Raw genomic sequence first — 16,765 nt, forward strand, 5'->3', positions numbered from 1 at the left:
AGCAGATCTCTTGAATACAGTCATTGTAAAACAGATCTCTTGAAAACAGTCATTGTAAAGCAGATCTCTTGAAAACAGTCATTGTAAAGCGGATCTCTTGAACACAGTCATTGTAAAGCAGATCTCTTGAATACAGTCATTGTAAAGCAGATCAGATCTCTTAAATACAGTCATTGTAAAGCAGATCTGTTGAATACAGTCATTGTAAAGCAGATCAGATCTCTTAAATACAGTCATTGTAAAGCAGATCTGTTGAATACAGTCATTGTAAAGCGGATCTGTTAAATACAGTCATTGTAAAGCAGATCTTTTGAACACAGTCATTGTAAAGCAGATCAGATCTCTTGAATACAGTCATTGTAAAGCAGATCTCTTGAATACAGTCATTGTAAAGCAGATCTGTTGAACACAGTCATTGTAAACAGATTAGATCTCTTAAATACAGTCATTGTAAAGCAGGTCTCTTTAATACAGCCATTGTAAAGCGGATCTCTTAAATACAGTCATTGTAAAGCAGATCTCTTGAATACAGTCATTGTAAAGCAGATCTCTTGAAAACAGTCATTGTAAAGCGGATCTCTTGAACACAGTCATTGTAAAGCAGATCTGTTGAATACAGTCATTGTAAAGCAGATCAGATCTCTTAAATACAGTCATTGTAAAGCAGATCTCTTGAATACAGTCATTTTAAAGCGGATCTGTTAAATACAATCATTGTAAAGCAGATCTTTTGAACACAGTCATTGTAAAGCAGATCAGATCTCTTAAATACAGTCATTGTAAAGCAGATCTCTTTAATACAGTCATTGTAAAGCGGATCTCTTAAATACAGTCATTGTGAAGCAGATCTCTTGAATACAGTCATTGTAAAGCAGATCTGTTGAATACAGTCATTGTAAAGCAGATCTCTTAAATACAGTCATTGTAAAGCGGATCTCTTGAATACAGTCATTGTAAAGCAGATCTCTTGAATACAGTCATTGTAAAGCAGATCTGTTGAATACAGTCATTGTAAAGCGGATCTCTTTAATACAGTCATCGTATATCAGATCTGTTGAATACAGTCATTGTAAAGCAGATCTGTTGAATACAGTCATTGTAAAGCAGATCTTTTGAACACAGTCATTGTAAAGCAGATCAGATCTCTTAAATACAGTCATTGTAAAGCAGATCTCTTTAATACAGTCATTGTAAAGCGGATCTCTTAAATACAGTCATTGTAAAGCAAATCTGTTGAATACAGTCATTGTAAAGCAGATCTGTTAAAACAGTCATTGTTAAGCTGATTTCTTAAATACAGTCATTGTAAAGCAGATCTGTTGAACACAGTCATTGTTAAGCAGATCTCTTGAATACAGTCATTGAATAGTTGTGCATGTTCGAGCGACATATTAATATCTCGAATAAACCTTGCTTCTCGGCTCACTTTCAGTACACTTTAATTAATGTCCAGATAATGTAAACATTTCGGTCCCATTCCAAGAGATGTCCTAGACTTATTTGGAATTTACGAATCTCATTGGCTACGATCAGTCCGGTTAGTTAAACGTTTTTTTTTAATCTTTATCCAAGTATATATGAGGTTATTTAGAGTTTAAATTATCAGTATTTCTACCTTTAATTCCACAATTCGACTTAATAATTATATCCCATTTCCAATGTGTGTTTTCAGCTACAGTTTTAAACATATGATCTTAAAGGGTGTGAAGACTCGCGCAAAAAGAAACGTCTAATGCCGGTAATCTGACCTAGTTGCGAATGAGGTGTAACAGAAGTGTTAGACGCCACCACCGATCCCAGAAAATACACACACAGCTTGCTACCGTCGTTAATTAGACACTAGTGTACAGTCAGTACATACAGCTGCGGTCAATACCCACAGCACAGTGTACAAACGATACAGAGATGGACATCTCAGGTCCAGCTAAAGTTAAAAAAGTATCACGTTTCCTTACTGTCTGCATTTTGTAGCGACAAGAGAAAAACTTCAACTTGCAAGCAACGGAAAGTTAACTTTTTAAAGATGGCGGCACGCTGTTTGGGGGCGGGTCTTCAATGCCTTTAAGCAGAATATATAACAATCGCATGAACGAAATATTTCATATCTATTATAGACTTTCATTAACCGCCATCCCTCTTTTTTCACCCTGTTTTTCATGATTTAAACTGATCTTCGAGTTGTCTCAAATCATACTTTTGAATAATAACTTATATCTAATAATAACAAATTTGATGTATCAATGGTATCAAACCCATAACCATTTGTTACAAAAGCATACGTTTTTATGCGTGATTAATATAATACAATTTGCACGATATAGAAAAGAAATAATACATGATAAACGCATTCCAAAAGACTAATTCCCGTTCTTGTGTTGCCATGTTTATATCACTGTATTACATTTCTTCGGAGATTTCTACTAATGATGCTGAATGTCAGGTGAGCTTATTGTAAAACTGTTACATTAAAATGCAATTAAGAATTTATACAAATATTAATTTGGTAAGTTAGCTATGTACAGTTTCGGTGTCGTTTCAATTAATCGTGCTATGGCATAGCATTGCTTTATTTTAACCTTTATGCTATCAGTCAAATATGATTTGATTTGATTTGATTTTATTTTATTCGGCAAGATATCATTCTTCATCTACATACAAACAAAAATTGCACATAAAGATAAACATTTAAAATACAGGATGGGAATATACTTGAATGCATCAAAAAGAAAATAACATGCCAAGGATAACCCTTTAAGCTAAAAGCTTATTTCCAAAGGGGTCCTTATAACCATAAAAATACAAAAGATAAGAAATAAACTATTAAAACATCTAAAACATGCATACAAACACTGTAAAAAAGAAAGATATTTACAAGCTAGACATTCATATGATTTAAAAGGTAGGCTTTGGCATCTTTTTTAAAATTGTATTTCAGCAGGATGGATTTTATGTTTTCAGGTAGCCTGTTCCAGTTTTTAATTGCATTGTAATAAAAAGACCCAGCACTGTGCGTTTTAATTTTGGGAAGTTGAAAATTAAAAATACTGCCTCTTGTGTTATGGCTATGAACACTATTTACTCTAATAAAACTCTCCCTCATATAAACTGGAGAGGTGCCATGGAAAACATTAAAAACATGATTAAGACGAAGCTGTTCAGCCCTAGTGTTGATGTTCAAAATACCAAGAGTTTTAAAGTCAGCATGGTTATTGTGATAATAAAAATCTTTACCCAGAATGAATCTGATAACTTTGTTCTGGGCACATTGTAATCTACGAGCGTGGTACTTAGATATACCTCCATACCAAGATGAGATGGAATAATCGAACAGACAAAGAACAAGCGCTGTACAGATGGTCTTTTTCACATTTTGATTAAAATAATTAGCTTGCCTGTAGAGGAATTTGAGTCGAGAATTTGTTTTACTAATAATGCCAAGAACAATTTGTTCGCCATCAAGGTATTGGTTTAACTCCAGACCGAGGTAAACAACAGAATGTTTGGCCTTAATCAGCTGACCATTACAAACAATTGAGAAGTCAGTATACTGACCAAGTTTACGTTTCGTCCCAAACAAAATCAACTCGGTCTTACCCATGTGTAACGACAATTTGTTTTCAATGAGCCATTTATTGCCATTCTCCAGGTTAGATGTAAGATTTTTGCCAATATTGTCAGGATCTTTGTCAGAGTAAATTAAAGCACTGTCATCGGCATATTGTAAAAGCAAGCAATTGATGGAGTTTGGCATATCATTTACATAGCAAAGAAATAAAATGGGGCCCAATATACTGCCTTGAGGCACCCCGCAAGTGATGGTCAGAGGATCAGATTCAACTCTATTTATGCTAACAACTTGCCGTCTACCAGAAAGATAAGATTGGAACCAGTCAGTTGATGTACTGTGGACACCCATTGCGGACAACTTATTAATTAGTACATTATATTTCAGACACTATATAAAAAAGACACTAAAATGCAGGATAGTGTACTAATTAGACGTTACAAGGACTACCATTATGGATGATTTATGGTCATTCGACTTTATAGAGTAGAGACATAGTGCAAACATATAAATACAGATATAAAACGAGGAACAAAATATCAAGCACGACCATATTCCGCCATGTAATCAATGTGATGGTGATGAATATTACATTTCTTCATATTTACATGAGCATAGAACTGTTTAACTGTCTTCATAGTATGTTTTCCCTACATAATCATTTCTTCTACGGCTTTAAAGAGGTTAGCGAAACACACGATGGATCTGTTTAATGACTTAGGCCTATCATTTAATCAGTTTTTATTTCTTACTTATTCCTGCTACATATAAGCAATACAAATGGTTGAATGGTTCTTTCCGGTTTTAGTAAATACGTTTGAGTTGTCTATATTAAGTTTACAGTCTGAGGGGCTCGTTACATGGAATTCAGACTACAATAATAATAATAATGTCTTCGTTTTCTTTCTACGATGTATACTTCCTTGATCAGAATGTTATTATGCTTGAAATTGTTGTGTTTAATCGACATCGTTAAGTAACAAGTACTGTTAATTCGTTGAGAAATTGCTTGCATCATCACGGCCTAGACCTATAGTCAGGATAAAATACTGTAACCAAATTGAAGATACTTCCAGCGAGTATCGACGTGATTGGTACTTTTCTTACAACATATGCTCTTAGTTTATTAGAAAATTTCGTAATTAAATCCGACAATTTATAATATTTTTGATCGAATGAATATCAGCAGAGTAAACAGTCATAAATTAAAATCAATTGATAGCTAGACAGAAGTATAAAGGATTATTACAGATCGAGATTGAGATGTTCAATCAAACATCCAGGGATGAATATATCTTAGAAAAGAACAATACCTTTCATGTCAGATTGTTTGTTCTTTTCTAAGAATACAATAAACCTCTTTAACCTATCTTTAACCTATTTAAACCATCCTCTTGATATGAAATATGAAAAGTGATTACTTTATTATATGTATGAAATACCATAATACCATCCATGCTGTCATGGTAACATACGTAATATCTGTCAGAACAAATTGCAGTAATGTAGTAAATATCATATTTGTTTATTTTACAAGATTTAAAAAAGGTTTTACTTACGACGAATACATCGACAGATTAAACAGCAGTAAAGTCTCCACAAATCATTAAAGCACGCGTGGTATAGGTTTAGACCGACTTTGAGGTTGTCAATATTCTTACTTATTAAAGTCTTTTTTATTAACATCAATGGTCTGGCGAAGATATCCCATGCAGTTAGTGTGGTAATCGCTTCAAGACGATGTTTGACCTATGGTTATCCGACTATATTATTTCACATTAGGCCTAATAATTAGACATTTTTGTAGCTTTCTGTAAGACAACTCAGATATTCTTGCATGTAAATCTTTTGTGAAGTGATCCATCCTCTTCCCCATTCCTCAACAAAGGAACTAGAACAAGGAATAAAAGTTTACCTCCGCCGCCATATTAACGGTATGTAGAAAATTGGGGATTGCATAGGTGACCGGATTTGTATTCCTCACATATTCATCGGGGGTTACAGCTTTGCACAACTCCAGCTCAGTACAGTCAATGATATTGAAATATGATAAGCCATTGTGATAAGCCGCGCCCCGTTGTTTGGCTCACTGGTTGTGCGATGAACAACTGTTGTTGTCTACCTCTGCTTGACGTGCGCGCGAGAGGTGAAGTTTACATAAAAAGGCGGGAAAACCTTTGAGTGAAATAATGAGTGTGCTGTGACTGGAGATATAGGCGTGGTTAAAGCAATGTGTGTGGGCTTTAATGTGCATTGAAGAATTAGCTGGATAAAGAAATACATAATTGTTGACCTCTATAATATATGAATATTTAGTTTGCTGAGGATGGAGCAAGCGCTGTAACCCCTGATCCACATGCAGATCACCTGCTGAAGAAATGAAACCAACCAAAAAATCTTTTAAAGAGATTCATCTTTTGTTATATATGACTGTCCCAATTTTAATAAAGCAGGAACTATATATGATGCGGTACAACCGCCACTAGAATTAGCATGATTCCAGTTTTAATATAAGTTCCTCATGATTCCAGTTGTAATATTATTTCTCATGATTCTCAATCGGGAAGAGGTATATGGCTGGATGAGCCTGCTTATAGGGAGAGTTTGGTGGAAGGAATAGCTTTCACCAGCGACGATTTAAATCCACTTCAGGATAGCATTATCTATCAAAAAGATTCTCATTTTTAAAGTAATGTGGTGTAAGATAGTGTATAATCGAGTTAGTGTTCTTTTGTCAATGACAATTGAAAAGGTCTTTGTTTTTCTTCAAAAGCTTACGTTTTAAGGAGCGTTAGCTCAGTAGTTAACGCCGGTGCCTTTCAATCATAATGTCCCGAGTTCAAGTTACTCCAAGATTAATGCATGTCGTTCAGTTACAGAGTTGTAAACAATTGACAACTTACAATCATGGACGTTAAATATGAATGTAAGAGACTGACTTCGGTCAGCTTGCGGCTTTGATAAGCCAATGATTGCTTCTTCGCGAGTTCCTGCTTGCAAGAGTAACCTAAATACATACATTCATACATACATAACGTACACAATCAATTATTAATGATATTACACAGGAAACAAGTTGTATATACATACAAAACTGATACAGAAGTACAAATGTACTAATGTGACATTGTAGTTGTAAATCAGCAAGAAGGTTATACTAGAAAACTAAAGAAAAATATCCTGCATGAAGTTATCCTAGATAACCGACTTTCATCCACTTTTTGGAAAACGGTTTCAGGTAAACTGAATTCACGTTCTAACACCAATATTTACAGTTATGTACAACATATTGACTGGGGCTTTCAACAAACATTTAACTTTTTTGTGTATCTTTTGTCACCATATTTCCTACCTGAATATCCCGTTAATATAACATTCCTCACAATGACTGTTCGCAACAATTTAAATAGAAGAATGAAGTATTAACTAAAGAGTGTACGTATGTGTGTTTATCTGGAAAACGGTTTCAGGTAAACTGAGTTCACGTTCAAAAACCCATATTTACAGTTATGTACAACATATTGATGTGGGGTTTTCAACAAACATTGAACAAATTGAACAAACATAATATCCCGCTAATATAACATTCCTCGCAATAACTGTTCGCAACATTTCAAATAGAAGAATGAAGTATTAACTAAAGAGTGTACATATGTGATAACAATACGAAATATTGCCGTCATTCGTGCTCTTTCTTGTGCTGGAGATAGTAACTGTATTTATATCTTTCTCCAAATTGACCTATTACTGAATTAGTGATTGTTTCACCAACCTCCAATTTAATTTTAGAATAATTAACAGTTTCTTGCCAGATATTTTGGAATTTCAAAAATTGTACTTGAAATAGAAAACTAGACAATATCAAATAGTTGTCATCGTCAACTAGAAGTTTAACTTCAAGAAACAATGCCAACAACAAACTATCATATAAAAAAAATACATGTGATTTCTGAGGGAATCTTACAGCAAATATATAGCTTTTAGTTTCTGCCAAACATATTAAATTTGTTATGTATGTGAGGTCGGAATTCTTACTCTTAAGACCAAAAGATTCCTTTTCGGACATAATCTTAACATTTGTGATGTGTGATATTTATTATGCTTATTTTAGAAATGCCCTTAAGTTTTGAATGGAGGAAACACACAATGTGAACCACTTATATCAATCACATACATAGTAAATTATAGCAAAATTATAGCTAAAAAAATTGAGAGTGTAATGGCTCCTACAAGATGCATTTAACATCTGATCCTTTGTATTGGGGTTTGGAAGAAATGATGATTTGAATAGTTGAGAAAACGTGAAGTCATATCAAGAACATCAAGATTTAAGGCCTTCTTTTTCCAAGATGGGAGTTGTCTTACATACTATAACACTAACTGCTAACATTTGAGAAAGCAACAGTAGTATAGAGAATAATAGAAGCAAATATTTTACATATTGTCATAGCTTTAGAATGATTTAGATTTATTTCACATTTAACGAAATAAGTACGACAAAGAGTAGGCGTAAAGAAAACAATGATACTAATATCAAATTTCAACGTACTTAGAGAAAAGAAATGGGTCGCAAAAGAGTAAGAATGTAAATTGACAGTGTAAATAAAACAAATAAAAAATAAACATCGTGTCAAAGCAACGTAGCGAACGATTCAGAGCACGGCAGTAAGTGCCACTCCAAACCACTCTACTACTTTAAAAAATAGGATTTTGCGTTTACATGATTTAATAAAAACATTCCGTCATTTTTCTTAATATATGTGTATGAATTTGCACCATGTATACGAAAGTAAGCGGATTTTTTTTTCAGAAATGTGGAATTATTGAGCTCAAAATTATTTTTATATCTATGGCAGACGTAATAAAGAGGCAATAATTGCTCTTTAAAAAAAGCTTACCTTTCTTCATATCACTGTAGCAACCTAGTTTTACATCCGGAAACATTGCAGCAAATTTACACAATTCTGTAGAGAAAACAAAACGACATATTTCATTCACCTTTTTACTTTAGTTCTTCATAATCAATGCCTGATAAAAGTACTTTAGGTGGAGGTTTGAATTTCGAAAATAACAACTTTGGGCAAGCAAAGAGAATAAATTACAGGATTGGATATTTATAAGCGAGATGTTAGTAGTATGTAGCCTTAGACTCTCAATAACAAGGATTTAATGTAACTGTAGAAAAGAACATCTAAAGAAGACAAAAACCCTACCATTATCATCGGTATATAGATTTAACTGTCAAAACAACGTTCTCAAACAGCTTAAAACAATTATTATTCAATTTGAGAGAAAGCATAGATTTTGTGTTTCTTCGCACACGAGGCTGAAAATTTGATCAAGTAGAAATATGATATTATAGAACTACATGTGCTTCAAGTGTTTATGCTTTTCTTCTTTGTTGATTGCAACGAATATTTCATGTATTGGATGTTTATGTTTCAAATAGTCATTAACAGTTAATGAACCTCTAAATATATATATTCAGATAATGATAGCATTTATGGCAGCAGTGTCAGCACAGTTAACATTCTACCTTGAAAATATGAGACGAACGAACAACAAAATGGACTTCAAACGATTCAAATCCAAGTTATGATAATCAGTAGTTATTTTTAGGACACTTAAGCGACCACAAATATGGGAGAAACCCGCAGGGCTTATGGATTACAACTTACACGTCGGGTGGCTTCCAGTTCAACATTTTAACTCAAATTTGAAATCTTTTCAATTTCAGAAAGTCATTTCAGATGGGAAAACCGTATATTGCTCTTGGATGAAAAACCTACCTTACTATGACCCGGCCGGGTATCGAACCCATTTCGACCGCCTTTATCCACTCGGCCACAGGACCGGTTTAGTTGCGCTATGACGTCACAGATTAACAAACTGAGAACTCCCTGATATTACCTGTAAACTAAACTCTCAAACAGAACGAGGTATATCTTAGCTGTTTTGGGGAGTTGTTCTTCATAAAGATCGCTGTCTTATATGCTAAAGAGTGTATACTATTTTGTGTCTCCTTTAAATCATACTTTACTGTTGGTAAACTTGATATATTGTTTGAAATTGTATTCAAAACATCAAAATAAATACACAGATTGAAGTTCTTATTCTCGATTATAAAGAAAGATTTTGGGGTCTCTGTTGAGTTATTCAGTGTAAGTTACATAATTTTTAAATCCATTCACAATTCCCACCTGATTAGTAAATAGGATAATTACATTTTATAGTAATCTCTATATAATTCTACCATTTTTACTTAAAGTGACGTTAGATCTCTATGCAAACTCTATGTGTCCTTACATCATGATCTAAGCAACTCATTTGTGGTCAACAGAATTATGATTTTCAGATAGAAATATTACAACTGGGAGATACGACCTCAACAGGGTACACTATATAATCCTGATCTTTTCCATCTAATATTTTAAGTAACAATTGTTGGAAACAACCATTTTGGAATACAAGAATACAATACAAGAATACTTACTACACTCTGCCACAGATGCAGCAACACAAATCACACTAAAAACAAGACATCGAAACAAAGTTTTGATTTCCATATTGAGCAGGTAAGTTGTGGTTCGCTTCCTCTGGTGTCTATCGTTGGTATAATTTCACTCCTTAATGTACTTGGCTTCTGCCCAAACGTCAACGTTCCGAGACTGCCTTATTTGGTCAATTAAATGAATATTCAATTCAACGGCGTTTAGTTTCTATTACAAAGGAACCGTATACGCGCATCTTTTCAATTTCTATTTATGATTGATGTATTGTGTATTGTGTATAGGACGTGTCACGCAAATGTAAAATGGGAGGAGCTTTATTAATATTTGGAACGACAAAGAGTATTAAGTAAAGAGCTGTTTCAACCGTTTTGGGTTTTTAGATGTGCTGCTCATAAAATTGCACACAATTTACAATATTTCTTAAGAATCGCGTAGATGTTTCCTCCGTTTCTAGATGCATGTAAGAATCTATTTAAGTACAGATTATAAACATTACTCTCAATCAAGTTATAAATGGATAACAATCATTCAGCTTGCATCCAGTTTTGTCGAGGTGCCATAGTACAAACGTACGTGGTAATACAACATGTAAACAATTGACGAAGTAAGATAGTCACATATGATGGTTATGTTATATATGCACCGTTAATTGACAAAGCTACTCTATTTAAGCATACAAGGGATGTATAGGGAACCGCTTTTACATTACCATATTTTTTTTTTTTTAATGAGCATAAATGTCCCTAACATTGTGAGGGTTGTTTCTTTTCCACACTCGAATCGAGTATTTTATTGAAACTAAAATTCAGAAAATGAGATGTGTGGTAAGCCTATTATACAAATCTCTGATAACTTTACGTTCAAATATGCGCAACAGCGCAAGATTGTCTACAAGACATTGAATCCCCTTCAATCCTCCAGATTTTTAGACCATCAGTAGTTTGTTTCATTCTCTTAAACAGCCAAGCATAAAAAACAACAATGATGACTCAGAAAATGCAACAACAAAAAAATCGATTCGTCACTAAACGTCATTTTAGGCCTATTTACTGACAATGGTTAGGCTAACCTCTTAGGCAGACGTGCACACTCTAATTGTAGATGAAGGCTACCCTGAAGATGACGGCAAATCGGCAGCCTGGGCTTGGAGTCTGTATGTAAATATGACAGTATAGACTTAATGTTTTCTCGTGACTTGAACATTTCTCGTTTGGTAAACTTATATGAACCTGGCTTTGTTGCAGTTTATAACTGACGCCAGATTAGCCTCCCCCCCCCCCGTGGACTGGTGGATCGACTCGTGGACTCATTCTCTTCCGACGTCTTTCAATTAAATTGCTTCATTTTAAAAAATACTTCATTTTATAAGTTCTTTGCAAATACAACGCAAAAATCATAATATACGGTACTTTACAACGTGGAGTTTCATCTTGCACACAAGAAGTACAAACAAACCCACTGGCATGATATTAAGGGGGTGGGAGCAGGGGCACATTATAATGTCTTCTCCCACATTTTCTCAGATCTTAAGCAAATTTTCAAATACACAACTAGACATCCACATTTCTCAAAAGGTGGTGGGGCACCCCGGCCTTGTTCCTTAACTCTCCCATGTTTGCCTCAAAAGTAGTAGGCCTACTTGGAAATAATTAGCTGACTAAAGCTTCACTATATTACATATAGGGGCTGAATAAAGCCACCATTATCTCTAATGGACAGAGGCACTTTCTTATTTCCTTCTCCGCGCCGCGGCACTGGTACCACCTTCAGACCCAACAATTGTTGGGTCTGAAGGTGAATAGATGAACAAGCAGCCACCAGATATAGGCCTACAGTATGTGTCAGTTAGTGTCCTGCATTTAACACGTACAAATACAAATAGACTAGATTTCACCATTATCAGCCAAGACTGGATAATTTTGTTCTGCCATCACTTGCGTTGGGTAATATGACAAATAAGTATTGTACATGTAGTGTACTTCAGGGGCGTCGAAGCCGGTACGGTAGGTCCGGCGAACGCCGGACCAATATTCACGGCGCAAAAAAAAAGAAAAAAAGTAGGACTAAGAGTAAGGAAAAAAATGGCAAAAAGTAAAGAACCAAAATGAATCTGGGAGGTATATTTTTCAATAATTTTCAATAATGATGACGGCAAGTAGGCTAAAGTAGGCTAAATGTGACTACTCTTGCATGGCAGAGGTTTTGTTTTCAAGCTCGGGAAGTGCCATGTCCTGCAATCTGGGAGGCATTTTTATCAACATTTTCTCCAGTACGCTACGCGCCAAGCAATCTATGGTGGCGCGTCGCGTAGTTTGACCTACCAAACATCCCCCCGATCACAGCGACGTAGCCAGGAATTTGAAAGGGGGGAGCACATTTTGCGATTGATATGGATTTTCAAAGTTGTAGGCACGACTATCTGAGCGGAGCGCCACCATCGGTTGGCGCGGAGCGTAGAAGAAAATTTTTGGTTTTACAAACCCCCCAGATGGCCGGAAACGGCCCTTCCCGAGTGTTCATTCTGGTTCCCTGGCCTCTTGCTAGCCTATCTTGAGACACCTCATTCATTATCACTTTTAAACCCAAAAAACAAATGAGTTAAAATAGTACGTAATTCAATACTACATAATGTATTTCAAATTAGCAAGGTACATGTACAGAGTTGTCTTACGTTTCAACTTCTGATACTTATAGATACAAAGATAGGCCTGAAATGTCTTTGATACAACTATAGCCAGTAATTGTCTTTGATACAACTGTAGCTATTAAATGTCTAATTCAATACTACATAATGTATTTCAAATTAGCAAGGTACATGTACAGAGTTGTCCTACGTTTCAACTTCTGATACTTATAGATACAAAGATAGGCCTGAAATGTCTTTGATATAACTATAGCCAGTAATTGTCTTTGATACAACTGTAGCTATTAAATGTCTAATTCAATACTACATAATGTATTTAAAATTAGTAAGGTACATGTACAGAGTTGTCTTACGTTTCAACTTCTGATACTTATAGATACAAAGATAGGCCTGAAATGTCTTTGATATAACTATAGCCAGTAATTGTCTTTGATACAACTGTAGCTATTAAATGTTTAAGTTAGCATAATAAGAGAAGGCGAGAGGTATCCGACGATTGCAATCTGATGCAAATTTCTCAACTGTTTTCTCAACTGAAATATTATCTGCGTAAACGGGTTCTTAACTACATGTTAAAAAATTGACAAGATCGGATCCTAGTCTTTTTCGGCGGGTAGAGTGTTGAATGAAACGGCACGCGATAGAAATGACAGCCTACATGACAGAAGAATAGGTCACCTAATTTAGCCATATTCTTGCTACGTTCATTTCAATAGTTTTTCCTGTCTATAGACTCTTAAACTCGTCCAGCAAGCTTATCGATTTGAATTATGGGTGTTTTTAAAAAAAAGATAACTTGGCAAAAAAAGTGTAGGCCCGGGCCTACAGTGCTACATACTGGCTACCCCCCCCCCCCCCCTGATCATATGATATCATAATCAGCAGATTTTGTTTCCTGTTTGAATTCTTTTACATGTTCTTTTACATAATATATCAGAAAGACAAACATAGTGCTCTTTTACAATTTTTTCCAGTAGGATAATTCTTGTTTATTGTCCAATGTCTGGACTTAATTACATTTGACGAACTTAACTGATGGACAACATAAACTTTCATATTATGTAATATTGCCAGATATGCAGTGGCCTAAAAACAAATATCGTTATCGCATTGTATTAGCAGTGTAATAATTATTACAGGAAGTGCGTATCACGTACGATTGCTAGCTTAGCTTCATAACATGCTGTTCGTGCAACACCTCAGGACGACTCATAGAACGAACGTTGTCGACGTTGTTGTGCATACAGTTCGTGGCATTCCATAGAGTGCGGTTAGGTAGGCAATATATATTTTATTACACAGTGGCCAACTGTAGGCTTGTAATTGGCTATAAACTAAATTTAGCTAATTGCATCTGCCAAACTAAGTAAGTAGTTGAATCAGTAGGCGTGAATGTTACTACGATTACAATCGAGTTAACGAAGCTGACGAGTATTCAAGATCAAGTGAGCACTGACAAAATACCATGCTAAAAAACGACAGTTTAAAAAAATCGACACTGAAAGCCTGGGAGCGGTCGCTCCCCCTGCTCCCCCCCCCTGGCTACGTCCCTGCCCGATCATGATGATAGATGGCCACATTCTGATCTGCCGTACCTATCCCAAATAGCTTCCGACGCCCCTGTACTTGCATTCTGAGTGCCACATTCAAACACAACACGGTGGGACAATTGCATTCTGCGTGTTTCACTTTTCAATGGCACGTGATTCAAATACACGGTATTACATTCTGAGTGTTTCGTTTATTAGTATTGCATTCTTAGTGTTTCACTTACCAAGCACACAGTGAATCAAACACTTGGTATTGCATTCTGAGTGTTCCGCTCATCATGGTGAATCAAATATTTGGTACAGCCACTGATCTGTACAATAAGATCAGTGGGTACAGCAAATAAACTCATCCACAAGCTCCCCGAAACACGAAGGAAAAGCAGTTCATATTATAAGCGTATCTGAAACGTTAAGGTCAAGTAGCTATTTTGTCGAAGCACTTTGAAACTAACCAGTGCAAAAATTAACTACACATTACAAACTGTACACAAACGAACTGTATAGACGTGCATTACCAGAAAACAATCCTGATGGTCTGTGAGCTAATTCGTATGAAAGCTTAAATGTGAAGTTCCCGTATAATTAGAGGTAACGTCACAGGGTTTGTACGACGGTTTATACAAATAACTCGGTTTTCAGTTAGTATTCTATCAAAGTCATGCTAAACTCAGGCTGGATGCGAAATTATTTTTCCCACTTCGACGCGTCCATATTAGCATAATGGGCATGGACTATCGGTCGTTAATTGTTACGGCTTATTCCACGTCCACGTCACAGACTATGCAGTGATATCTCTCGGGTGTTTGTTTGGGTGCTGAAAGTTCTCAATTAAGTTACATGTCAGGGATTCTAGTACACGTACCAGTATAATAAATAGTATAGTACAGAGGGACATTGCTATTTAGGCATAGTTATAGCAGGGAGCTGCTACTCTAACAGTAACAGCTCCCTGGTTATAGTTAATACAGACGCAAGTGACAACTGTTTAATAAAATGGGTAGAATATTTCAAGTCCGTAACAATACGAACTAATGATGAAAGCACGTAGGCTCCTTACTGCCGTTTTAAAAGGGGGTTCATTTATAAATGAACAAATAATTTAGAATGATGGATAAAACAATATGGGGCACAATACAATACATGTATCTTTGTAGGTTTCTAGCATTGAAAGGTCAGTGGACCTATCTGGTGTAGTATGAAGTGTAATAATCAATACCACGGGAGGTTCATTTATAACTTTTCCAGACCCTGCTGTCACGGGAGGTTCTTTTCCAAACTTTTCCAGACACGGGAGGTTCATAACACATCTAATAAACAAACACAGTTTGATTTTGTGATGGAATTTACCTCAAGAGCTCCATAAGACCCGATTGACTGGGAGGAGCAGTCGCACATCATCATCCGGATCTCATGAAGTCATGTCTTAGGCCTGAGTATATTAGGCCTGAGTATATTAGCTGAGTATATTATTAAAGAGCTATACGTAAGAGCTCGAAGTCGAAGTCACGAACTTGCCGGCCTGTGACGTATTTCATAAGCCACGCCCATGTGGCCGCGTCGAAGTGGGGAAAAATAATTTCGCAGGCTCGATCAACGAGGTAAATGAATCTGGAGGATTCATGTCAATTGGGTGCGCGCGTACCATGTATGGAGGGTAATGTGATGTGTTCCAGGGTGGTACTATACTGATATTTCTCTGTAGCAGTTCGAGAACAGTGTTAGTGACTTCGTGAAAGATTGGTCGGTTCTGACATGGGAACTAACGGCATAAGAAGGTACTGGTACTTCAGGCCTACGAAATAGTGCTAATATGCTAACGTTCAACCTTATTCTCTTGAATGAAGGCAGGCTTTCTACATAATCTTACTTATTAATACAGCTCTAGGGGCAAACTTTGTCTCATATGGCCTAACGTTATTACTACACGCTATAAGTGAATGTAGAAATGGGAAATGTGGGGAAATGTTTAGTTCAGTGCAACCACTGAATTCTCCATGGAACAGAGCCTAATGCTGCTCGACGGGAATATAGCTATCACGTTAGGCTACAGGCACGGTTATTGCTAGGTAACGGGTGTCGTCTGCTGCTCTTAGCACGCAAACACATTTATATATGGTATTGCATTCTGAGGGTTTCACCAGGACACAGTGATTCAAACACTTGGAATTCCATGCAGGGTGTTTCGACACCACATCACAGACACAGTGATTCAGACACCTGGTACAGCGCACTGAGTGTTTCGTGTACCATCTTTACCTAGGGCGTAGATCTGAGGGTTTCGCTTACCTTAGTGATGCAAACAGTTAGTACCGCACACTGAATGTTTCGTTTTCTATCATTTGTTGACTTGATTTTATGCATTTCGTTTTAAAAATGCTCTAAAAGTAACTAGCATCTTCATCTCTATCCCCAACACATCCCAAAACTCCACAATACGATCAGCGAATCTGAAACGGAAGTGACGTTAGAGGTCAACTAGCTGTGTTGTCGAAAC

The 16,765-nt window shown here is 36.0% G+C and overlaps 2 protein-coding genes across 3 annotated transcripts in view; one reads left to right on the forward strand and one right to left on the reverse strand.

Annotated features, from left to right (window-relative positions):
- The window catches only part of LOC139984042 (fibrinogen-like protein A), a 65,415-nt gene that overhangs the window by 14,009 nt on the left and 34,641 nt on the right, over positions 1–16,765 (reverse strand). Inside the window, exon 2 of the mRNA XM_071997692.1 lies at positions 8,464–8,529. Within this exon, the coding sequence (XP_071853793.1) occupies positions 8,464–8,509 (46 nt within the window). The 5' untranslated portion in view covers positions 8,510–8,529. The remainder of the gene's footprint in view (positions 1–8,463; positions 8,530–16,765) is intronic.
- The window catches only part of LOC139984044 (methyltransferase N6AMT1-like), a 49,289-nt gene continuing 44,437 nt past the window's right edge, over positions 11,914–16,765 (forward strand). Inside the window, exon 1 of one of the 2 annotated variants that reach the window (XM_071997695.1) lies at positions 11,914–12,020. The gene's annotated coding sequence lies outside the window, so the exon portion shown is untranslated. Of the gene's footprint in view, positions 12,021–14,511; positions 14,860–16,765 lie in introns of those variants that run through there. The other variant, XM_071997693.1, reaches the window with a different exon arrangement.

This window comes from Apostichopus japonicus, chromosome 17 (assembly GCF_037975245.1).
Source record: "Apostichopus japonicus isolate 1M-3 chromosome 17, ASM3797524v1, whole genome shotgun sequence".
In the NCBI taxonomy this organism is placed as follows: Eukaryota; Metazoa; Echinodermata; class Holothuroidea; order Aspidochirotida; family Stichopodidae; genus Apostichopus; species Apostichopus japonicus.